This window comes from Peromyscus eremicus, chromosome 1, assembly GCF_949786415.1.
Source record: "Peromyscus eremicus chromosome 1, PerEre_H2_v1, whole genome shotgun sequence".
NCBI lineage: Eukaryota > Metazoa > Chordata > Mammalia > Rodentia > Cricetidae > Peromyscus > Peromyscus eremicus.
This window is the reverse complement of record NC_081416.1, coordinates 21,766,218-21,792,590: the sequence shown is the minus strand read 5'-3', so window position 1 is coordinate 21,792,590 and position 26,373 is coordinate 21,766,218. Positions and strand designations below refer to the sequence as shown.

The 26,373-nt window shown below is 43.1% G+C and overlaps 1 protein-coding gene across 2 annotated transcripts in view; it reads left to right on the top strand.

Moving 5' to 3' along the window:
• Positions 1 to 26,373, top strand: part of Entpd1 (ectonucleoside triphosphate diphosphohydrolase 1) — a 112,934-nt gene that overhangs the window by 82,769 nt on the left and 3,792 nt on the right. For both annotated transcript variants that reach the window (XM_059258284.1, XM_059258291.1), the window contains exons 2-9: positions 3,247 to 3,374; positions 12,245 to 12,362; positions 15,452 to 15,602; positions 17,055 to 17,214; positions 18,172 to 18,411; positions 19,476 to 19,736; positions 22,172 to 22,291; positions 25,858 to 25,995. In XM_059258284.1, the coding sequence (XP_059114267.1) occupies positions 3,247 to 3,374; positions 12,245 to 12,362; positions 15,452 to 15,602; positions 17,055 to 17,214; positions 18,172 to 18,411; positions 19,476 to 19,736; positions 22,172 to 22,291; positions 25,858 to 25,995 (1,316 nt within the window). The remainder of the gene's footprint in view (positions 1 to 3,246; positions 3,375 to 12,244; positions 12,363 to 15,451; positions 15,603 to 17,054; positions 17,215 to 18,171; positions 18,412 to 19,475; positions 19,737 to 22,171; positions 22,292 to 25,857; positions 25,996 to 26,373) is intronic.

Below are 26,373 nucleotides of genomic sequence, written 5' to 3'. Positions count from 1 at the left end.
GAATGAGACCAGAGAATGCCACTGAATACCTGTGAACGTCCCACCCCGTCTGGAAACACAGCCACCACAGTCTGTCTGTCTGTCTCTTGTCAGCACTTGCCCATGGGTGCTGTTTTCTCCCAGGACAAGCCAGAATTACTCCGGATGTGGCCCCCAGGACATTGGATGCAGTCTGTCCCCTCAGTTGTTCAGAATCTCCAGGGGAAATATTTGGCTGCCTTTTGCTGGAGACTCACCACATCTGTCAGCATCAAAAAGCTTTTTATCGACAGAAAAATGTTTGAAAGATTATACTTTTGGTATCATGTAACAGAGATCCTAAGATTTCTCTGTACAGTGACATTTGATAAACTAATTGTGACTTTTTTCACTTTAATAAGATTCTAACTGGATATCTCGAGAAGGAAGAATTGAAGTAGGGAGTTTTGTTTTTGTTTTTCGGTAGCTTACCAGCTTGAAATTAGTGTGTATTTTTACCAAAATTTGAGTTTCTTTCAGAACTTTCTGTCAAGTGAAGAGTGGAGGTTACTACTTGGTACTTGGTTCTTCGATGTTAAACAGAAAAACCTGTTTCCCTGTCACATGAAAAGGAGGAGATGTGAGGAAGGTGCAGCTTTGAACTTTCCAGTATAACAATTCAAAAAAAGCAACACTTTGTGCTTGGATGTTTTTGGTAAAACCATTCCTTGAACTTTTAAAAAGTACCATGTTATGGGCTAGGGATGTAGCTCAATTGGTAGAGTACTTGCCTAGCATGTATAAGGCCCTGCCTGGGTCTGATCTCCAGAACCATATAAAACTGGGAAATGTCACATGCTTGTAAACCTAACTCTCAGACGGTGACAACAGATGACCAGAAATTCAAGAGCATCCTCAACTACATAACAAGTTCAAGGCCAGCATGGGCTATGTGAGCCCTGTCTCAAAAACCAAACAAACAAAAAACAAAAATAACAAAACACACACCACTTTATGTTGAGTGGTGGGAACTTCCTCTCTGTTACCCATGAGTCAGTGAGGTGAGGCTTTCTATGCAGAAGAGAGTCGCTGTGAGTTTTCATAATAAACATAACTGTTTCAGGAAAACCGGATCTGAAAGACCTGCAGGCCAAAGGCAAGAGTGATGAAGGTGGTTCCCCAAACCCTTTTCCCCTTTTCACTCTTGGAAATCGAACCCAGAGACTTCCACATGCTGAGCAAGGGTACCCCTGCAGCCTGTCCTTCCCTTTTCTGCCAGCCTGAACCTCCACATCTAGTACCACTTCCTGTGACATGTCTGGTTTCCTGGCTGTGATCAGGGCTTTTGAAATGTCTGTGAAAGACACAGCATTTTAGTTACTCCTTTCTGGGTAATTACATGAAAAACAAACAGTCATGTTTTCAGTAGTAAAGATTTTGAAAGTTACACATGGAAAATTCGTATCCTTAAGTTCTTTTGCTTATCTTTAACAAGAATAAGAATATGGTGAGGGACTTGAGTATATTCTAGAAATGTGGCTAACATCACAAGAGCTGGGTAAATGTGGAAAGCAGTTAGCAAACATTTGCATAGGAAAAGGGAAAAACCAGTTGCTTTGTCACTACCTTGGAGCTTCTGCAGTTCCTGCACCTTCTTTCTAGAATGTTCCTATTCCTTCTCATAGCTAGTGTTTTCCTATCACCCAGTTCTTAGCTAAAACATCAGAGAAGTTTTCTTGACCTGGAATCTAACACTATCTACCTCAAGCCCCAACTCTACAGTAATCAACTGACCACATTTGTTGGTTTTAGTTTCTTCTTAGCACTTATCATCACCTGAAATCATTTATACATGTAATCTCTTGTTTTGGTTTATCTGTCTCTCTCAATGAAAGGCTAATTCTAAAGAGTAGAGATCATATTGATTTCTTTCATTGTAGTTGTTTAGATGCCAGGAATAATGCCAAAATAGATGTGGTAGGAAAGTGAGTCAGCAAAATTGTCATTTATGAAAAGGAAATAACTGTATGGGTAGTCCTTTTTCGGGAGCCTCAGGAATGGAAAAATAGCATTTAAAGTTCTATTACAAATGACACATATCTACAAAATGCTCCCTATCCACATTATAACCGATCATCCAGAGTCCATGCTTGCTAGCACTGTTTTAATTTCCTAACTTTGGAGATGAAGAAGGGGACTACTCACAGAGACATCCCTCCCAACCCCAGACTCTAGAGTTCTGGCCTCAAAGAGGACAGTTTGTGCTGCCACAGCATCTGCACATGGATGTTTTAGCTTCAGGTAATTAATAGCCTGGCATTGGGTCAAAGTGTAATCTTATGGGAAGATGAGCTCAAGGTTGGTCAATTTAACATCTCAAAATGACCCTGAGGACTCAGGTTCCCTCCATCTCTGGGCTCTGCCATGGTGTCTGTCGTTCCATCCCCGCAGGGCAGTGAGAAGAGAGAATGTGCCCACTCTTTCACTAGTCTTGCCCAAGCAGATGTCATCTTGTCAGGGACGGTGATTAGGTGTCTACCCATTGGAGAGACCCTCACTGGTGGGGCGTACGATCCCACAAACTGGCCCATCCCTTAGCTTAGGGGAGGCAGGCATCTAAACAAGGTGCATGTTTATTCAAGAAGAGAGGATAGAAATGGTGTGGGCTTCAATGCTGTTCCTTCTTTGGAAGTAAGAGGAAATGGTATTGCTGGTGTTTTTGTCCTGAGTTTTGTATCATTTGGCCCGATGAATACAGACTTCTTGAAGACTCTGGGGGGTGGTGCAGATTAGGCACCCATGTGGTCACAGTCTGTTGGGAAAAGTTCAGGTTTCTGCTCAAAAGCATAAGGATATTTGATGGTGTACATGTACAGATGCTTGATATCTCTCTCTCTCTCTCTCTTTTTAGTAGATTAAATAGTTTATGTGTATATTTTAAAAATGAAGAGGTCTGTTCTGTCTTGTGCTAGCTGTTAGTTGTCTTTTACAGACACACCAGACTCACTTAATCAGGCAGCCATGGTACTCTTTCTCATTCTACACCTGTGAGTGGCCCAGGTTTGCTCTTCCTTCCTTCCATGCCACCAGCTTGGCTTAGTCTTCATGGTACAGACAAAACTTTTTATTCTTGAACTATTTCCAATTATTTGCAAGTATCTTGTGCCTACAGATAGGCTTTTTATTAATGTCTCTGATGTTTCTAGATACCCATCATAAAAGCAAACAAAAAGGCAAGGAAAATCATGGTTTATTGATTCCTTACTCATGTTTTGTTTTTTGTTTCAGATTCTAAGGTGAAGAGATTTTGCTCCAAAAATATCCTGATCATCCTCGGTTTCTCCTCTGTCTTGGCCGTGATAGCTTTGATTGCTGTGGGGTTGACCCAGAACAAACCATTGCCAGAAAATGTTAAGGCAAGTGAAATCACAAATATTTGTAATGCAGCCATTATTTTGTTTTATTTTTTTAATTTAAAAATGTAGTACATTTATATATACATTATAAGTATACTAGTTTATGTTTAAGCTGAAAAGACAATAAACATATCTATAAGGGGTCACTTCACATGAGTGGGCCCGTGAACACATATGTATATGTGGGCAATAACATATGCAGAAGTTAAGTCCTGAAACACACATCTTGAAGTATATTCATTCTACTGATGAGAAGATGATGACCTATGAGCCTGGAAAGTCAGATGCATGCCCTGCTTCTGAAACCTTTGCCACCCACCCACATCACTTGCTGTGTAGAAAGGCGTGGGTGTTCCATTGGCATCTGTTTGTTGCCCAAGTTCATCCCGGTTGTGCTGTGTACAGCAGCTGCTTTGTCAAGGCAGAAGCTGGCGCTGTCTTACTGATGGTGGTCAATGTTAGCGGCATTGGTTGGTTCTCTTGGCAAGACTTCACTCGCAGTTGAAGCATCATGACATCTTGGTCTTGCTATTTGTTTACCAGCTCCAAAAGTAAGTGATCGCCTTCTTGCTCTGACCTTTTTGCATGTTCCGTATTGCATCACTGGGGAAAAGGGCTGCTGAGGAGGTACACTTGAGCTCTGTGTTCCCAGTGTTTGCTGTGGTGAGGGCTGACTCCTTCACACACAGTGGTCTTCAAGTCTGTTGTGCTTCTGTTTTGTTACGTTGTTTGGCAAAAGGGAGCCAGGTCTTTGGCATTTATTAAGTAAAAGGTAATAGTATCGAAAGAGCAGCTACTGCCATTGAAGTGAATGTGGAAATGATTCATTTTGTACAAGGATAATTTTACATACAAAAGCTGGACATTTGTTGAAGTTCCTTACTGATTTCAGTAAGATTTCTATCACATATGTGGAATGATATGTTGGACAATACAGGCAGATGTCCACCACTATAGAGGTCTATTGGACATTGCTGCTTTAGAGTGTACTCTCGGATGCCATCTCTGAAATGGTTCAAACCTCAGTTGAATGAATATGGAGTATAAGACAAAATCTTAAGAAACAAAAATGGAACCATTTTTACTGTGTGGTTGATACATCACAGCCTACTAAACTATGTTGAGAAGTTAACTGGTAAAAAGCACAGTTGGTCCTCAGAGTCTATGCGTTCCAAGATGCCCACCTTGAATATCAAAATCTGTGCCTAGCCTTGTGGTCTGGGCCTGGGAGAGCTGGCTCCACTCCTTTCAGGGATGAGGTGAGGCCTGGAGGAGGCCCTGCACCGACCAACTCAGCTACCACCCAGGCCCACCTTGAGTTGGCCCACCCCAACATCTACCACAACTATGAGCAGCTGGAGGACATGATGGGACCAGTCCTCTGGAACCATAGCCACAGGATCTCCATGACTCTGGGCAACAGCAAGATATCTGAGAGGATTTTCAATGAGGGTCCAGTATTGATGGTGTAGTTGAAGCCAGAGCCTTTGAACCAGACCAATGATTCATTGCAATGAACATTTGCAAGTAAAGCTGTTTGGGCAAAAAGGTATACTGCAGGACACACCACAGCTCCCAATGCTACAACGATGAACGAATATGTGATGGAGAGGCAGGAAAGGTAGAGGAGTGGAGTAGTACAAGTACAGAACTGTATGAGAGAAGGTTGTGATTGATAGAGGACCAGGTCATTGCCCAGAGGGGTTGGCAAGATTTTTTCTTTCTTTTTTAATTTTTTTACTTTCTTTTGGGGGGGAGTTACAAGGTCAGTGGTAGATTTGGAAGGACAGGGAAATGAGTGGAATTGAGATACATGATGTGAAATTTCCAAAGAATCAATAAAAAAAATTATTAAAAATTCTGTGGCTAATCAAGCCCTTTATGATAGCCAAAGGGTATCATTTGCATATAACCCATCTGAGGTTCTGAGATATAATTCCTATATATTTTAAATAATCTCTAGATTTCCTATAAAACCCAATATAAAACAATATAAAGTCTGTGCAAATAATTGTCATGCTGTATTATTTAGGGAACAATGGCAAGAAGAAACTGTACAGGTTTAGTATGAACCAATTTTAGGAAATATTTTTGCTCTGCCATTTGTCATATATTTTTTGCCATTCTCCATGAATGCAGACTCCACAGACATGCAAAACTGATTGTATTCACTTCTAAAGTGACTGTGTAAAAGACAGCACTTGTTTGACTGTTGGTTCAAAGACTCTTTGCTGTATGCAGATGATCTAGCCTTGTTTTATTTCTGCTTAGCATGGTTTGGGTTCAGTCTTGCTGAGGAGGTGGTGGCCTCATGCGTGGGGTGCACCTGGCATAAAACAGCAAGAGCACTTTGTTGTGTCCACATACTCACTTGGCCAGCTACTACTCAGTTCTAAACATACTGAGGACAGGGGCTGGGTTTCATTTGTCTTTGCATACATTTTATGTACTCATTCTTTTCATAGACAGTCATTGAACATTTACCCTGTTTGAGGTTCTGGAAATATACCAGTGAGCACCACTGGGAAGTATATACACTGGGAGGAGAAAATAAGCATTGATCAAATAGTCACAGTGTAAGTGTCAGCACACAGCCAGGCCAGCACTTGAACTGAGTGGTGATGCTATAGAAATTTGCTGACTTGGTAGAGTGAACAGGATCTGAAGAAAAAACTGCATCCTTCTTGGACACACTGGTGTTGTGGAGGTGGCAAACCACCAGCCCAGGACCCTCCAGACATCCTGTTTACCCTCAGTGTAAATGTTCAAAAAGAAGGCTCAGGAATCTATCTTCATCAGACATCCTAAGGCATTCTCTGGCCACGGAAGTTAGTGAATTACTGCATATCAGTACTAAGCATGTACTTTTAGATGATCAATCTGTACTTCCAAAAACAAAGACTTCATGTAGTGGACAATCAAAATCAATGTCTAATTTTGTCCTCTAAAGAGTGCTTTTGTCTCCATGAGTCTAGGTGGGGAAAAGGCTTTGAATTTTGCTCTGTCTACCACTCTTTAATTCCCTGCTCATATAGACACTGGCCATTGACATGCCTTTTAGCATGAACATTCCACATTTTGATATGCTAACTAGCCCTATACCAAACCTCAGGCTTGCATTCAAGATGCCCGTACTGTGGAAAGTAGACTCAAGGGGCAGGATATTTTTATTTCAATCACAGTTACAGTGGGTATAAACAGGTGAATTCCTTCCTCTAAACCTTATTTTCCCTACATGTCAAGTGAACAGTAATAACACCTACTTGGAAGATGGGTTGGGATTAAATGGAATAAAGCAAGAGATGGCTTGTCAGAGCATCCGTCACAACCCAAGCTGTGTGTGGGTGGTGGTCCACTGTAGACACCCCTTTACAGAAGACAGACTCCATGGGAGCCCCTTCCCCATTAGTGTGTTGGGGTTTCTGAGCCAACACTCTGCAGTGTTTCTCACTGCTGCTGAAGGGTGGTGGATTTCCCCAAATCTGCTTTTCCAAAACAGACTAAAATGGTACTCTGGAATTGGCATTTGTGATTCTGTCTTTTTATGGAGAATTTGAATGAATTTGCTTTGACTTGCACGCCTAAATGCACTTGGAAAATAGCTGTTGTTATTTTTACTTTACTGTATTTTAACATTCTCCAGTTTTAAAACCAGCACCTGGAAATGGATAGCGATGATTAATGTACAACAATGATAATGTGCTCACCAGCCACTAAAATGGTTCACATAGTGTATTTTGTGATTATGTATAACAACAAAATAAGAGTTTATCTTCAAGAACTAGTAAGTAACTCTGACTAAAGGAAAAAAGAAAAGAATAAATAGTTTATAGATGTTTGTTAGCTCTGCTGGCATCACTTTAACTAGCTTAGCTTGTTTATAGGGATTAGAAACACATTGTAAAAGATAAGCTTTGTTTATATACCCAGGCTCCCTGAGCCAGACCAACAGGGCTGCTGAAGTTACTGTTAAAGCTACAAGACCTTTAAAGGGGCGGGGGTAGGGAGTTGGGGGGCTCGGGGCACATCGAGAGGAGAGGGTTTAAAAAGCCAGTGTTTCTAAAGGGGCCCTGTGACGTTGCTCCTCGTAGCTGGAGTCATAGTCCCTTTTGAACTGCTGTGGCAGACTACCAAAAAGTGTAATTTATGAAGACTGGACATTTACTTTCTCCAACTTCTGGAGACTGGGAAGTCCAAGGTCCATGAACTTTTGTACTTTAAGTCTAGCAAAGACGAGTCTCTGTTTCCAAAATGACATCCCTGAAGCTGCATTCTTAGCAGGGGAGCGCCACTCCTCTTCATATGGCAGTGGGTTAGGAAAAGACAGACCCCCTTCCCCAAGCCCACTTCACTGGCTCACTAGTTTACTCATGAAAGTAGCATTTTCATGTCCTGCACACACACTCCCATCAGGCCCCACCTCCCAGTGTACTCACATGGGGAGTCAGTTCCCAGCAAATTCATGCTGGAGAGGAAACCATTAAGCCAGAGCCCCCGGCTGTGCAGTTTGGGGTAGAGTGTGTACAGCAACCCCAGTGTCACTGCTTTTTATCATAATAAAAGACTGTGGGTAGCTTAGAGCAAGGTCGTTTGCACAGAGAGATCATCACCCTGTGAAAAATGCAAAATATTGGAAGGAAGCAAGGATTTGGTGGTAAAATGATAATGAAAGCATCTAGATGGAATTTTAAATGTCTTTCTCCCTTGTTTTCTAGGTGATATTTAATAGGTCCTTGGCACTCTTAAAATGGAAAATACTATTGAAATAATAATAATAATGATAATAATAATAATAATAATAATAATAAATGATAATAGTAATAGAATGCCAGATTTCTTCCTCACCATTGGAATCTTAATGTTTTTCTTTAATATGAAAGGCATATTCATAGGGGTTTTTAGAAATGCTTTACATATGAGCTACAGGAAATCTTACCATGTTTTTTTCTCATGGTCAGGTTTCCCTAAGGTAGTCACTAGCTAATGGGATGGTGAGTCCAGGAGGGAGGGAGAAGGGACATTCCCCAAACTTCTGGCAAGATTGATTTGCTGAGATCCTATGGCCCTGTGCTTCTTGAAACACACTCTGGAGAATGTGGTGGTAGACAGGCACAAGGTGGGCACTATCTGGGATCCTGGGGGACACTGGAACTACAAGAGGCAAACTCCCCAAATGTGTAGACTGCCAACATGGACTGTCCAGCTTTAGCTGTTCTCAAACCGTGAACTCTTTGTTCTATGAAACAACTGAGAGGCAACCTAAACCAGCCCTCAGTGGGCATGGTTCACAGGTGCCGTGCATGGGGTGAAATGTCTCCCATCCTTGTGGAATGTCCAGTGCCACCTTCTTTTTTTTTTTTTTTTTTGGTTTTTTGAAACAGGGTTTCTCTGTGTAGTTTTTTTTTTTTTTTTGGTTTTTTCGAGACAGGGTTTCTCTGTGCAGCTTTGCGCCTTTCCTGGAACTCACTTGGTAGCCCAGGCTGGCCTCGAACTCACAGAGATCCACCTGGCTCTGCCTCCCGAGTGCTGGGATTAAAGGCGTGCGCCACCACCGCCCGGCTCTCTGTGTAGTTTTGTGCCTTTCCTGGGACTCACTTGGTAGCCCAGGCTGGCCTCGAACTCACAGAGATCCGCCTGCCTCTGCCTCCCGAGTGCTGGGATTAAAGGCGTGCGCCACCACTGCCCGGCCAATGCCACCTTCTTAAACACTTGCAAACAAATGTCCTAATGCTATCATCTCTCCACTGTCTCACTGCGTAGGGCCTTAGAGAAACAGGCTGACAGAAGCAAGGCCAGCTCCTTGGCTCTCCTGGAAGGGAGGCTTTCATGCTGACAAAAATAGACTAGGGCATCCTGATTCTAGATAAAGGCTGCTTGCCACTATCTCGCTAGCTCTTATCAGATGCCACTGTGGCTGGAACATTTTCTGGTAGGAAGAATTCAGAGGCCCTGCTGGGGAACAATGAAATTTTTTATTGTATAACCCAGAGCGCCTGGAAGGTTTCCCTGGGGTCTAAAGGCCCTGGATCCCAGTCAGCATCTCTGCCTGCCCACCGTGATCACCTAACTAAGCCAGTTCTTAGATTCCCATGACTCAGAGGAGCCTTCCCTGTTTGCTTCTTGGTTATGTTTAGAGCAAGTATACAGATATTATTTTTTTGAGCACATGAAGCTAATAATTAAAGAGACCCCCCACACACACACACACACTGTGCATAAGGAGGCAGAGAACACTGAGGAGGTTTTGGAGGGTCAAGCATCCTTAGGAGGTCTGTATATTGGTGCCTCCCAGTGAAATGGAATGACACTAGGTAACCAAGCTAAAGGCTCTACCTTTAGCTATTCCTAGTGGCTTAGGGAGGTCTCTTAAATCCTCACTCCTGTCTTTTCTACCTGTAAGCTCTTAGGTATTAATAGATGAGACAATATGGACTATATAATACAAATGTGTGTGTGTGTGTGTGTGTGTGTGTGTGTAATTTTCAAGTGGAAGACCACCTTTTGAACTGCACAGCTCAAATGGCACCATTCCTCTGCTTTTCTTCTCTTGCTTCCCACTAGAGCTGAGTAAAACCTGCATGTTCTAGGGCTGGGGAGACGGCTCTGATAAAACACTTGCTGGTGAGCAGGAGGACCAGAGTTCTGATCCCAGAACTACATAAATGTTGGAGGGCTTGGCAGCCTGTCTATAATCCCACCACTCAAAAGGTAGAGATAGGAGACCTCCAGAGCAAACTGGCTAGACTAACTATATTGGTGATCCTGCCTCAGTGAACAAGGGGGAGAGCAACTAAGGAAGACTCCTGGGGTCACCCTGGGGCCTCCACATGCACTCACCCACACACATGTACCAACGTGAATACACACACACACACACACACACACACACTCTCACAGGACACCACTTACACATAGTTATGTAAGAAAACAAACTATGTGTGCCATCATGTTAGTCTCACAAAATCCACGGCAGACATCACTAATCAACATCAGATTTATCCCCAATTTAAGAATAGAATCAGTTTATCAAAATGGACAGACACTTGACAGTCTACTCAAGGGGAGAGATAGCTAAAAAAATGTGGAAGCTTTTATTCCATAAACATGAAATTCATGAGACTGTTCAAGACAGCTATCTTCCTAATGGTGTCAATTAGAAATAATCCAACTGTCCATCAACTTTAGAGTAAATAAAAACATAGTATATGCATACAGTGGAATACTCTACACTAATGGAAAAGCGTGAACAAAGGACACAGTTGGAATGCATTTTGCAGTCTAGAGTGAAAGAGATTACACCTAGTGGGTATGCCACGTCATTTCCCTTGTCACAGTTCCAAACAGACAAAAGTCACCTGCTCCCTGGGGAAAATGACTAAGAGGAGCATCAGGAAGCCTGCTGGGGCTAGCGAACATTCTGTGTCTTGATTTTGCTGGTGGTCAGATGAGTGTGCAGTGTGCAGAAGTTCACTGGGGTGCATCCTCGCATCAGCAACTGTGCTAGAGATGTTCTTATGGATTGTCTTTAAGAGAGCATCTCCCCGACGCCTGGCACTCAGCCTTTGCTCCGTGTTCCATGTGTACAGTCTTGAGTCTGAGCCTGATTCAAACTAGATTTTTTAACCTTCTGGTAGTTTCTTATCTATATAGGAAGGATAAAAATAGCCCCTACCTCCTGGCGTTGTTCTGAGTTCAAATAAGATAATTCATATCTACATTCATATCATAAATTCATAAACTAAAACACACTCATGAAAACCAATGTGGGGACTTCCCTCTTCCCCCTTCCTCCTCTAATCGCCTAGTTCATCTTGACGCTGCCTTTTCCTCTTATTTTTTATGTGTTAAGAGCACATGTGTGCATGGGCACACCTACACATGTGTGCACATGCATGGGGTAGGGCCAGAAGGCAACCTCAGGTACCATTCCTCCCCAGGTACCATCTTCCTTGTTCTTTGAACAGAGCCCTCGCTGGGGCCTGGGCCTTGCTGATTAGGCCAGGCTAGCTGACCAGCCAGCCTCAGACCCACCCCTCTGCCTCCCTCCACAGCGCTGGGATTACAAACACACACCACCATGCCTGGTTTCTCATGCAGGGGCTGGGGCTGGAAGCACTTTATTACCTGAGCTACCGCCCTGCGCTCCCTTTCTCCTGGTTCCATTTATTCCTGTGACCTCCCCCTAAGAGCCACACACATGAAGTTTATATGTCTTAAAATACACTGGATACAACTTCACAGTTGTTTTCTGAATAAAAAAAAAAAAAGCAAGCACACTTAGTGTTTCTCTCTCTTAAACTATAACTCCACACTCACTGACCCCAAATCAGATGAATGTATTTGGGGTCTCTGCAGCCCCCGTGGGTTTGCTCAGTGGTTACCAGTCTTGTCTGCACATTAGGGTCCCACAGGATCTTGTGACTATGCTCACAACCAGACCACGTCTAAACCAGTATCTGAGGTAGGACCCGGCCTCAGCCTCTGGAGTTCTCGGGTGATCCCAGGGTGTGGACAAGTTTGAGAAGTACTGGGTTCATTTTCTGTTCCTTCCACAGTATCTCAGCTGCTTCTGCCCTAGAATAACTGAGCGTTTTCTAAATAATCCCATGGCTCAGGCCTGCCTTGGGTGTGGCCTGAATGTGTGTAAAGTGTAGGCTGCATTAGGAGTCCTTATCTAGAGGACCCTGGTCCACTGGTAATCCTTGGATTGGGCTAACTCTAGTCCCCAGCACCAAATGCTCTCCTTGGGTTAGAGTACTTTCTCTTTATGGTTTGAAAATTCCTGTCTTCTCTGTCGACTTCCTTTGCAAGCTAAATATGGAGGGGTGTGTGTCATGCTGATAAGTGTTTTCAATTTGCTTCGCCCTCAGTATGGGATTGTGCTGGACGCCGGGTCTTCGCACACCAACTTGTACATCTACAAGTGGCCGGCTGAGAAGGAGAACGACACGGGCGTGGTGCACCAGTTACAAGAATGTCAAGTGAAAGGTGAGACGGAGGCCAGGGAAGAGGGAAGACCCAAGAGCGAAGGAGCGGGCACCGAGCCGAGCGAGGGACACGGTGGAGCCAGAGTTGCTATTTTACTGTCACTATAAAATGACTTTGAGCCAGGCCTAGTAGCACAGGCTGGTGAGCAGGAGGGTCACAAGCTTCAGGCCAGCCTGGACCACAGAGTGAGTTCATGGTCAGTCCGGACAGCGTAGTAGGACTCTGCCTCAAACAAGTCGTAGATGTAGCTCAGCAGTAGACGTTTGTCTTGCATGGTTAATCCCTATTACTGAAAATAACAACAACAACAATAATATTGAAATCAATCCTTGAAAAATAAGCAAATTTAAAAATAGCTGAAGGTGTTGAAGGTGTGACTCGGTGGTGTTGTGCAGGCTTAATAGTCGTGATGTCCTAGGTTAAATTCCCAGCAACACACACACACACACACACACACACACACACACAAATAAAAAGAATTGAACAATAATAGTTCTCATCAATAGGGCTCTTCTATGTGTTCCACACTAAGAACTCAACACGTGTTTTCTCACGCTCAGGATCGGCTGGGTGGGTAGCAGCAGTCATGCTTTTAAAAAAAATGAGGGCAGCAAGAGTAAGACAGGTCATGCCACTTGTTTCAAGTGACTTAGACTGGCAACTGATGGAGCTGGCTGTCAGACCCACATCTGGGTCAGTGATTCTTCGACCCAGAACTACAGGGTAGGGGTGGGAGGGGGCTCTTAGAGCGTGGATGTAGGGCTCCCTATTATCAGAGTTCCTTGAGTCAACAGATCTGGCCTGGAGCCTGGGGATTTACATTTCCAAAAGTCACCAGGTACTTCTGATGGTATGATCTCCTGCTCACTTCATTTTTAGACTCAGATCTGCAGGTTGGAGGAACATCTCAAACACTTTTGGTCTCTTTAGAGGCAGAGAAGAGCAGACCACAGACTTTTAGGGCTGGGATCATTTAAATCTTGTTTTCCAGGGAAGGAAAAAAAAAGCCTGGAGGGTTAGTGCCCCATGAGTGGCAAGAATCTAGCTGGTGATCCAGGCCCCTAGCTGTGCTGTAGGCCCCAAAGAAGTGTTGCTTTACACGCTGATAACCACCCCCTGCCACCTAAGCCAATTTTAAGGTCGCACCTGGAGGATGGTTGACTGCCCGGCTCCCTGACTTGCTCCATCCTGCTCTCCACCATGCCCCAGACACCACATCTTACCACGATCCCTGTGATCATTGTCTCTTGGCCTTTGGAGCCAAGAACATACTGTTTCTTTTCAAGCAAATAGACTAGATTCCAGAAGAGAACTGGCTTTTTATCTGATGGTCTGGAGCTTCCCCTGATTTTTGTAATTTGCCAAGGGACTAAGCGTGGATAAAGAGAGAATGCCGTTCTGCCTGGAGCCTCTTAGGCCTCGCAGCTGCCATGAGGCAACGCTCCGTGAGTTCCTAGAAGTTCCACCCTTCACTTCGCGGACTGCCCTCCATTTTAAAATAAAACAAAACATTCCAGCAGATGTCTTTCTTCTGAGACTCATCCCATGGGTGCAGGTGCCCAACAAGTACAGGAGTTCTCTTCCAAACAGAGTTAACGAAACAAAGAACAATTTCCTGGGCCAGAAATGAGCTGCTAACACAGCATGGAGCACTTCATGATGTTAAGCAAGCAGGCTGTTTAAAAGCCTATTTGAATAATCACCTTGAAAGCAGACTCTTGCTAGGAAGCACTCTGGAATTCACCTCCGAGTGAGATGGAAACATGGCAGTATTAAACTCAGAAAGCTCAGGAGTCTGGCTCAGTACTCACCATAGCAACCATTAGTTTGCTCTAAAACTGGAATAACAGTCTTAGTAGGGAGGCAGGGTGCCGGAGCGGAAAAGACTCAGGATACGCAGATTCTGTTTCTGTTTATTTTAACAAAGGAAGAAACCACATAAATTTTGGGGCACACTCTATGACATAGCTAGCTGGTGACACGGTCTGTCTTTTCAGGAAAAGCCAGTGTGTCAGATGTGTTATTTCAACGTTTACGCTAAATGTCATCTTCACCTTGGCCCTCTAGGAACTAACATTGCTAATTACAACTCAGTGGCAGGATCATCCAAAAGTGGCTAACAGAGAGGCCACTGTAGTGTCTGAGGATAGTGCTCAATTTTGTGTGAAATTGCACCATCTTGTGGCTAAACTGTTGAACACCAGGCTGTACCGGCAAGGTTTAAAAATTACATCCTAAGCAATTACATCCTTAGCTACTTTTCTCACTGCTATGATGACATTCTTGAGAGAGAAACTTAAGGAAGAAGTACTGACATTGGCTCTTGGTTCTAAGGGAAACAGTTCGTCATGGTCGGGAAGCATGGCCGACAGGAGCTTTTTACATCCGGGCAGATCAGGAAGCAGCGAAGGGCCTCACCCAGCTTTCTCCTTTTCCCTTTTTTTGTTCAGTCTAGAACCCCAGCCCCAGGGTAGAGTGCTGCCCACATCTTTCCCCTCCAGGTAAAGCTCTCTACAACCAGCCTCACAGACACACCCAAAGGGTACCTCATTCATTCACTAGGTACTTCTTACTGCCATTAAGTTGACAATCAATTATTATTATTATTATTATTATTATTATTATTATTATATATTTTTTTCGAGACAGAGTTTCTCCATATAGCTTTGGAGCCTGTCCTGGATCTTGCTCTGTAGACCAGGCTGGCCTCAAACTCACAGAGATCCTTCTGCCTCTGCCTCCTGAGTGCTGGGATTAAAGGCATGCACCACCACCACCACCACCACCACCACCACCACCACCCAGCTGACAATCAGAATTAATCACTATTCCCTCTAAGTAACACAGCATAATGTAGGTCATATGGAGAAGTGTTTCCTTCCATTTTCTTAGCAAGCAGTTTTCTTTGATATGGTCAAGGTATGCCCCACACATACATTTATTTATTTATTTATTTATTTATTTATTTATTTATTTATTTATTTATTTATTTATTTATTTATTTATTTATTTATTTATTTATCTATCTATCTATCTATTTATTTATTTATTTATTTATTAAGATTTTCATCTTCTGTATCTTTCCTTAGGTCCTGGAATCTCAAAATATGCTCAGAAAACAAATGAAATAGGCACATACTTGGCCGAATGCATGAAAATGTCCACTGAATTGATTCCAACATCTAAGCAGCGTGAGACACCTGTTTACCTGGGAGCCACGGCTGGCATGCGCTTACTTAGGTAGGGCAGCATGTAGACTAGGGAACTAGGAGCTAGAGAAAGTGCCATGGCACCTAGGATTATGGGACTTATAGCTACCTCACACACCAGATCCTGTGCTAAGAAATGTCTTATTAAGTATATATAATGGTAAGGTTTAAGTGTCTCCCTTGGGGAAGTCAAAGGGGTCAGAGTATTGAAGAGGAAGATGTACTCCGAAATTCAGGACTGAAGATAGAATCAATCAACATCTGGGAGGAAGAAGGCAAAGGGAGACCCATCAATATCCCAAGACAAGTAATTACAGCTAATGAATTGGCTGGTCACCCCATCAGTATCTGTGTGAATTGTTTACATCTTCTTCCATTCCTCCAGGGTGCTGTGAGTGCCTGCTCAGTCCACAATATGTGAGAGGGTGACTTTCCATGTGAGACCCAGCTGGAAGGTGCACCCTCTCACTCAGGAGCTCTCAGAGTTTCAGAATGGGTCTTGGGAACAATCACATCTTTATATGACAACCGTGAAGACTCCCTTTAGGTTTTAAGGTTTCAAACAGATCTAAAAACCTAAAATGATAAGAAGAGGAAGATTTTCCCAGTCTGGCTTCAGGGGAACTTGGGCATCTGTTACTCATTTCTACAGCCCTAACTGGCATCACTCAGAGTCTAAAGTATAAGCAAGCAGGGGCCACAGTGATGGCTAACACAGCACATCCCAGCTCCCAATATGGCCAGACAACACCAAGCTACCACCACAGCCATTAAAAAACCTCTGATACTGTTTAAGCTAGGGAGCAAAGCCAAACTGGTACTTTGGAAGGATACATCTACTCAATGACTGGAGGATTTGGACTTGGAGGGGCAGAGCCAAAAGGATGACTCCTGTGAAAGCCATGCCCAGGGCCCTTGTGTCTACTGTAGTGTGTTATGTTCTCTAGCTGAAATGGGTAGGTGTAGATGTAACAAACCGTCTTATTAAATAAGAAACACAGAACCAATGCAAAGAAGAAAGCCAAGAGATCAGAGCTAAGAGCCTTACCCTGCAGCTAGCCTCTTAAGCCAAGAGACCTCTTCGAAAGAGACCTACTTCCTGTGTGTTTGTCTTTATATAATCTTTCTGTTCTGCCTTCTCATTGGTTGTAAACTCAAACACATGACTGCCTCGTCACTGCCTGTCTGTAGAGACTTCCAGGTCTTCTATGGTTGGTATTGAGATTAAAGGCGTGTGTCTCCAATGCTTGCTGTATCCTTGAACACACAGAGATCTACCTAGCTCTGTCTACCAAATGCTGGGATTAAAGACATGCACCACCACTGCCCCGCTCTTGCTATGGCTCTAATAGCTCTGACCCCCTGGCAACTTTATTTATTAACATACAATTAAAATCACAATTCAGTACAAATAAAATACCACCATAGGTAGGTATAACTATGAAGACAAAAAAATGATAACTTCATCTCTTCTTTTATGTAGAATGGAAAGTGAACAATCAGCAGACAGGGTCCTGGCTGCAGTGTCAAGAAGCCTTAGCAGCTACCCCTTTGACTTCCAGGGTGCCAAGATCATCACTGGCCAAGAGGAAGGTGCTTATGGGTGGATTACTATCAACTACCTGCTGGGCAGATTCATTCAGGTAAATATCTCACTCCAAGGAGGTGGTTCCTAGAGGGTCAATGCCATTGCTTCTTAGGTAATATTTGGGTCTTTAGCAAAATGAATGATGGGCAGATGAGTGAATAAATGAATGAATATAATCCTACATTTGTAACCACCACTAGAGGTATATTTACTTTACTGTTACTACTGGAGAATATTGAAGCCATGTCTTCATCCCAGGGAGACACAGAGGAAATTAAAATCTGTTTTAAAGATGTTATTTTTATTTTTAAAAATTATGTATATGGTATGCCTCTGTGTGGGTATGTGCACATGGGAACAAGTGCTTTTGGAAGTCAGAAGAGGCTGTCAGATCTCCTGAAACTGGAGTTACATGCAGTTGTGAGCCTCCCAATGTTAGGAAACGAATTCAAGTCCTCTGCAGGAGCAATATGTACACTTAGCTACTGAGCTTTCTCTAGCCCCCAAATCTGTTTCATTGAAGATCATTTTAATCTTATTTAAAGTAAGACTAACTGGACAGAGACTGAGTGAGACTGAGGCAGGAGAATTGCAAGTTGGAGTCCAGCCTGAGCAACATAGTAAAACAACGCAAAATGAAACAGAATTTGCTAAGCAAGGAGTGCTTAGCACTCTTCTCGTGGTGTAGCTCAACTCTCAGAACATCCACGTGTGGCACATTATCACCCCTATTAGCACCACCCCACCCCACCACCCTTGCCAATGATGCTTAAAAATAGAATCTTTTCTGGGCCAGGTAATGTAGCTGGTGACTGAGTGGGGATTTGCTCTCGTTTGTGAGCCATGGGTTTCCTGGCCTTACATTGCTGTTCCCTGAGCTTGGTCTTCAAATCCCTCTTGCTGGCTGCTGATTTGGGAATTCATAGTGGGCTTTCCCCCACTCTCGGACTCTGGACCTCTGTCTTTAGAAGGTAGGATGTCCAGAGACTTCTAGGACTGTCCTTTCTTTCAGAAACAAAGTTGGCGAAGCCTCATCTCAAGAGACCATCAAAAACAGGACACGTTTGGCGCTTTGGATCTCGGAGGCGCCTCTACGCAAATCACCTTTGTGCCCCTCAACAGCACTATAGAGGCCCCAGAAAACTCTCTACAATTTCGCCTCTATGGCGAGGACTACACTGTGTACACACACAGCTTCCTGTGCTATGGGAAGGACCAGGCACTCTGGCAGAAACTAGCCAAGGACATTCAGGCAAGTGCAACCGAGTTCATTTCTGCCCTCCCCACATCTGGTCCTCAGCCCCCACATCCTGTTATCCCCCTTTGTAATCCAGCAATTGGTCTGAAGCTGGGCACTGCACTTTCCAGCCCTTCTCAGGCAGGACACCAAACTACATCTGGTGGCCCCCTGTGATCGTTCCACCAGACGTCCTCTCCCTTGTTTGTTTACTGCACTGTCTCTAAGGACATCACTCAGATCTTTTCTTGGGAATTAATTTCTGGCCCCAGTGGCATTGATAAATGCAAGCTGCACACTAGAGTATTGTTTGGGGGAGGAGTGGCCATTTGTAAGTTTGTCTACACCATTTTTCAATCAGAGAGAATTAAAAACAAAACAAAACAAAACACTGCAGGGAAAATACAGAATTTGTCAATCAGCACTTTAAAAATTGTCCCCAGATGTTTTTTGCGTTTTTGAATTCGGGAATAAATACTTGATGTAATGAGAATACTGGACACACCCTGGCAAATATACACACACAGGGAAGTTGTCACATCCAGCTGTCCTGTCTCTAGGAAAGGATAGTCCTCCACTCTCCCCCACGCACTGTCTTGTTCTTAAAACGATTATCACCAAGACTGCCATCCTGAAGCAGGTGCAGTTGAGAGGTGCCCCCACACCCCAAAGTCCACACTGCTCTTATCCATAGCATCTCTCTTTTTTTCTTGTTTTTTTTTTTTTTTTTTTTTTCATTGCTGGGATAAAAGCCCTGAGGCATCTTCCCATTTTCCTGAAGCTTCCAGTCTGCATGTGGACACAGCCACACCCAGGCTGGAGTCTCTGGACACTTGTCCTTGTGAACCTGCTCCTCATCTGTGTGCTGTGCACTAAGAGCCCATGGACATTCCCAGCTCATGGCATTTCCGGGTTCAGGCATAAATACTCTGCTACATCATATACCGTGCCTGGGGCCTTGTCTATAAACCTTCTTTTAAAAACTTATTCTCAAGAGTGATTGATAAAGGTAGGACAGGGGACATGAGGATGCTGTTCTGAGTATGATCATTTGGCATCCAAGTGCTTCTTCCGTTCAGGTTTCAAGTCACGGGACCCTCAGGGATCCATGCTTTCACCCGGGATACCAGAAGGTAGTGAATGTAAGTGAACTCTACGGCACCCCCTGCACCAAGAGATTTGAAAAGAAGCTACCGTTTGATCAGTTTCAAATCCAGGGCACTGGAGACTATGAACAGTGCCAGCAGAGCATCCTCGAGCTCTTCAACATCAGCTACTGCCCTTACTCCCAGTGTGCCTTCAACGGTGTCTTCTTACCACCCCTCCATGGGAGTTTTGGGGTAAGTTTGTGAAATGATGAGATATGTGGTTAGAGTGTTTGGGGTTACAAGTTGTACAAGATGTGCCTATAAAGTATTTAAATAATATAAACTTCTTTTCTTACACGTAATCATGTCTTGATACAACTCGGTGTTTGTTACTTTGGCCTAACAATGCCAGTATTTAGGCTCACCTTCCCCGTTATCTTCTTGATTTTCTCATGGTGCTAAAGAGGGTGGCTACCGCTCCAAGCATCCCATCTTCACCAGCCAAGTCAAGGTAGGAAAGAGAATGACGGCGAGAGGCTTCCTCTCCGTGCATCTCTCATGCACCAAACAGACACCTGTCAGGGTCTGTTGGCCAGACCTTGGTGAAATGCACATCCTGAAGCCATCTGAGAAAGGGAATTAGTAGTAGGTTTGGCTTAGGTTAATTATTGTTTGTTTCTTCAACCTGGGTAAAATGAGAGTTCCATAAGCATGCTCCCCCAGAGCCGGCTGCAGGCGACGCGCGGCAAACCGGGGCCCGTAGCGCTAAGCACACAAATAAGGCTGTCAGAGCAGCAGCAGCCATGGGATGACTCCACCGAGGGATTTCTTCTCTAAGAAACATGTAGGAAGCAGAAAATCGGGAACCACCAAGGGAGAACTTAAATAAACACCCGTTTCATTAATAATAATTTCAGTAATAATTATAAATTGGGATGAGTACAGCCCCAGCAATGGCTGCTGAGCAGTTGGTCAGCTGTTGGCATCAATTCCAACCTGAAACCTGGCTTGGATGCCGTGTGGCCGAACTGGTACTGGCTTCCTGCCATGGGGTTTTTGGGGGACCAAGGGACCTTCCTTGGCTTGAGAGAAACTTTTAGAAGAGGAAGAAAAGGGACACAAGAGGGAGGCATATGGCTAAGGTCTCTGGAGATGGCCTAGGGTTTTTTCGTTCTGGTTGGAGCCGAGAAGGATAACTCTAAAGGAAAATGAACGGACTCCTGTGGGAAAGAATGCGTTCCTGTTTCCAGAGCCAGTTAGCCCGGAGTTGTGCAGCACAGAGCATTTGTGGAGGGGGAACCTTTGCTGCAACTTTAGTCAGCCTGTATCTCACTGAAAATGCAGTATTAAAATTAGTCTGTGTTCTCTAGTCTGGCTACGCTGTGGTCTTGGCACCTAGATTGAATCTAATGTCAAAGCAAAGTAGAAACACCAAGAGGAAAGAGAGAACATCTGTTGAGAATTACTTATGAGGTAATTTAGAAATTGTTGCTTAAGAACGCTTTGTACAATTTACATAAACAAGAAAGAGCAGAAATAGAGAAGTATAATGAAAGCTCATTTAAAATGCTTTACATGCATGGGTGGTGCCCCGCTGGTCAATGAGCAACACGATTGAAAAATCCACATACAACAATTTAAAAATTACTTAAGAATTTATTAATAGGTGCTTTTTAATTTTGAATCAGCAATTTATTAAGTTGTCCAGGCCAGCCTTTTCCTTGCAAGCCTCCTGCCTCCAACTGCTAAGTAGTTAGTTGGGATGATGGACATGTGCCACCAGATGTTCCTTTCTTCCTCCTCCCCCTCTTCTCTCCCCGTTGTCCTCCTTTTCCTCCTTCTTTGAAAGAAATCAGGTTTGTAAACACTTATTAAAAATTAAAAATGAAATTCTCAAAGAATCTCAATGTGACCAGACATGAAACAATCTAAAGTCTTTCAAGGTGCAGTGAGAAAGGCAAAGCTTACAAAGACACATTTGTTGTTACCGAACAGAGACATCCTTAGGGAAAATGCCCAAAGCCCCATGCTGCCTAGACAGTGTCGTTCTCATTACCTGGTCAAGGGGAAAATCCAACACCTAAGATCTCAGCTTCTTTGCTTTTTACTGCCAAGGCTTCCTGCTCCCCTTCTGTGGTTGGACTATTGGATGTGTAAGACTGGCCGACATTTCCCTGGCTGTCACCCCTGCCCAGCCTCAGTATGCATGGGACCTCAGCTGTTGGACCAGGCGCTGCTGTCCTTGTCATCTTGTGGTTCTGAGTTTTCTGGGCTCCTGTGTCAGTAGTTGAAGTGAGGTGAAACTGACCTGGAGGGGGCTTGCTGGCCTTGGGGCTGTATTAAGCAGACAACGGTTTAAACCGGAAATACAAGAAAAATCAAGGTTAAAAAAATGAAGTCTTCTTCCATACAAATGTACCATGTGTCATACAAATGACTAATGCATACAGTTACTTATTTTTGTTAAGATATGGGTTCTGTATAAACAAAGTTTTTAAAATTATGCATCTTTAAAGAAACTTCCACTGGGTTTATTTTAGCTGAAATTGAAGCAGACAGCCTGTTTACATTACAGGATTGCCAGTAGAGGGTCCCTTGTCGTCAGAGCTGGAGCTGAGCTCTGGGAGGGTTCTAGTCGATGGCCCCGTGTGTTGGACACAGCCTGAAACTACATTCTGCTCCCACAGGCGTTTTCAGCTTTCTACTTTGTGATGGATTTTTTTAAGAAGATGGAAAAAGACAGTGTCTCCTCTCAGGAAAAGATGACTGAGATCTTAAAAAAATTTTGCTCAAAGCCTTGGGAGGAGGTAAGTGACCAGAAATCACAACTGTAAAATTGGCCGCAAAGTCATGGAGGATGTGAACACATACATGACCTCATGCTGATTTGACAAAGGTCCAGCAAATGTGTTAGAGAAGGCCAGAGAGTGAGCCTGGGAATGTCTTTATCATCAGTTCCTGATGATTTAAGCAACGTCCTACATTTCTCACTTAACGCACAGTTTTGCAACAAGCAGCTGCTCCTGTGGAATTAGTAGCTTCTCTAACAGCCATTGCTTCTTCAGTTCAGTTGTCATGGTTGTCATGGATACAGCATGACTGCCAGGGTCTTTACTGTTAGGTCAGAAGAAGGAAGAAGCAGATACATCTATCCTTTTGCAGGGTTAAAAAAGACAATCCCAGAAGTCTCTCATCAAAAATAAAGTCATCCCTTTATTTTATTTTAAAGATTTATTTATGTATATGAGTGCTCTGTCTTTTTGTAGGTTTGCACGACAGAAGAGGACATTAGATCACATTGTAGATGGTTGGGAGCCACCATGTGGTTGCTGGGAATTGAACTCAGGACCTCTGGAAGAGCAACTAGTGCTCTTAACTACTGAGCCACCTCTCAGTAGTTTATTTATTTATTTGTTTATTTATTTATTTATTTATTTATTTATTTATTTTTGAGACAGGGTTTCTCTTGTGTAGCTTTAGAGCCTTTCCTGAAAATCACTCTGTAGCCCAGGCTGGCCTCTAACTCACAGAGATCTACCTGCCTCTGCCTCTCTAGTGCTGGGATTAAAGGCCTGCGCTACCACCTCCTGGCCCCATCCCTTTATTTTTAAAAGTTGACTTTTCTATTGTTTTTAATCTTATTTTTAATTGACACATTTTATGGTATACAATATGTTATTTCAATGTTATATATGTACCATGCACATATCATACAGAATAATGGTCATAATTATCACCTTTAATCACGTACCATTTATTTGTGGTGAGCAATCAACCTTTTCTAAGGTTTTATTATGAATGGCTAACTTTTTAATATTCCATAAGAAGATAATTCAGTATTTGTCTTTTTTGTGTTTGGTTTATTTGACTTAACAAAATACAGGTTCATCTGTATTGTACGAAATGGCAGATTTCATTCTTTATGTGGTGTGCGTGCGTGCGTGCGCGCGTGTGTGTGTGTGTGTGTGTGTGTGTGTGTGTGTGTGTGTGTAGTAGGGCTAACTAGCATTTTATTTTCTGTATAGCTTCATTTCCTTTATGTATTTACCTCCAGATGTAGGTTAATTCCCTATCTGTTCTGTTCTGGATTGTGCTTCAATAAATGAAAATTCAAGTGTTTCTCCGACATTAATTTTATTTCCTTTGAATATTCACACACTAGTGAATTGCTGGGTCATGCAGAATTACTTGGTAATTTTTGAGGAACTTTTGTACTGTTTTCTGTAATGACAATACTGTTTCTGCTCTGTTAACAGTGTGTCAGGGTTCCTTTGATGATATTAGTTATGCTGATCCATGTACTTAGAGGGCTTCCCATCTAGTGTCTTCTTCAGTGTGAAAGTTTTTCTTGCAGTGTTCACTCAGCTTTCTGGTTAGCTTTTTGCTAGGTTGGTTTTTTGTTTGTGGAGGTAACTGTGAGTGGGTTGTTTTCTTGATTATTTTTGTCTGTAAGGTCATTTTTTGATGTATAGCAAAGGTACTGATTTTTTTGTGTGTGTTTATTTTGTATCCTACTACTTTGACTAAATTATAACATCAAAATGTTTTCTGATAGTGTTTGCTCTGTTGAGTATCAGATCAGAAGAACAAAAATGGAATGCTATATTTTATCAAAAGATTTTTAATGTATCTGTTGAGATGATTGTATTTTTGTGCCTGATTTTGTTCATATCTGTCTTATATTTATTGATTTCCATGTGTTGAACCATTCTCACATCTTTAGAATGAAACCAAACTTGATCATGGTACATGGTGTTTGTAATGTTTTATTGAATTTGATTTGCAAGAAAAGCCAAATGATGAATTCTACTAAACCTTTAAGGAAGAACCAAATGAATCACTCCATACAATAAATAGGAAGTGATGCTTCCAAACTCATTCTGCAACTTCAGTGTGACATCAATAATAAAACTAGATGGAGGAAAAAGGAAGGCAGGGGAGAGAGGTACCAATTTTCTTGATGAACACAGATGCAAAAAATGTTCAGCTTTTCTTTCATTCAGTGTGATATTGGATGCTAGTTTGCCTAATAGATGTCTTTATTATATTGGGGTCTGTTCCTTGTATACCCTATTTATTAAGTGTTTTTATTATGAAGACATACTGGATCTTATAGGATGTTTTCCCCTGCATTTATTAGATCACAGTCAGAAAGGGTTTACTGATGGCACATTTCGTTCCTTTGATGGACACGATCTTGAAAACAACGGGCAAGGAAATATTGCATATAGAATGTTCGGCACACTTCTGAGTACACAATACGTGTTTAACAGATGGTAGTTGTCTCTTAGCTCATGGTGGACAGAAGGAAAGGCCCATCTGAGAAATACAGCAGTAGACAGACCCGTGTGCTGAGCTGGTGGTGCCCTGGCCACCTGCCCTCTTGGTAGGAAAGAGCTGAGCCAACTGTGAGCTTTTTAGCTATGTTTCCAGCAGCTAGAGTGGGTAAGGTTAAGGAGTGGCAGGCATCTCTTACTCTCTTCTCTAGAGAAGAGGATGAATGAAAAGATTCAGTGAGACAACTGCTTTGTACAATGTGGGTATGGACTGGAAAGTAAGACCTGAAGACGGAAGGTGGATGTCAGCATGTTCAGTATGATCAGCAAGGTGTTTCTGAAAGTGTCTTCCAAGGCTGTTTCTGTCAAATGTGTGTGTGTGTGTGTGTGTGTGTGTGTGTGTGTGTGTGTGTCAGAGACAGAAATGGATAGATAGATAGATAGATAGATAGATAGATAGATACAGACAGACAGACTGACGGACTGACAGACAGAAACAGAGAAACAGAATCATCAAGTGAAAACATAGATCCTGAGTTGGTATCTCTGGGGTAAAGAATGATACCTTCCTAAGGGATGCTGATGCTGTCTGTGCTCCTAGGACTAACCTAAATGATAAGGCTTTGTTGGACATTATTTCCTTAAGATGCCTCTAGAGGCTCTGCACTAATGACTCGGTGAAAAGTGTGTAAGAAACTCTGCTTAAACAGAGAATAATGCACTTCCTTCAGAGGATACTTTCACAACCTTTAATACTCTAATACAACTGTTGAGTTACTCCAAGCGTAAGGGTTGGAATGAGATGCTGAAGCTGACTGTTTCTGAAACTCCCAGACATAAGGAACTGCTTGTCCCTAGAATACTTACTGTTCTTACCAAGAGCCCTGAGGAAGAAAAGCTTCCTTGGGAGACCCTAACTGAAAACCCTGCACCCTCTAAGTAGTGATGCACCATCCCCACAGCCTGTGGGAGAGCCTGACCCTCAGACCCACGTGAGCTGGGGGCTTCCTTGGCTCTGTATTGGATCTAACAGTGAAAAGGAGCCACAAAGAGAGGCCTGTTCTACAGCTTTGATATTTCCTTCATTTTACTTCTAGGTAAAAGCATCTCATCCTACAGTAAAGGAGAAGTACCTGAATGAATACTGCTTCTCAGGTGCTTACATCCTCACCCTCCTTCTGCAAGGCTATAACTTCACAGGAAGTTCCTGGGACCAGATTCATTTTATGGGCAAGGTAACTTGGGAATCTGTTGGGGTGCAGAAGTTGGGTGGGAGTTGGTGGCAAAGCAGTTTTGAGCTTAGGAAAGGTGGGAGTCCATCTGATTTAAGTTTTGACTTAGTGCCTATTCCACCATCCCCGCAGCTGGCATTGGTGTTAAGGCCTTCTAAGAACAGCAGACAGCTCTAATGATAGGTATTCACATTCTACGTTCCACCTTTCTGCACATACAACTCTAACTGGTTCTCAAAAGGTCAGTTTATTCACTTAATAATATTTCATTACCACTGTCCTGACTTCAGATTTCCCCAAAGGCGCCCCACTGTGATCCAGGTCGTGATGATCCCAGTTTCTTACCAGCCTTGCTAATGGGGCTGTTGCTTGGCAGCCCGA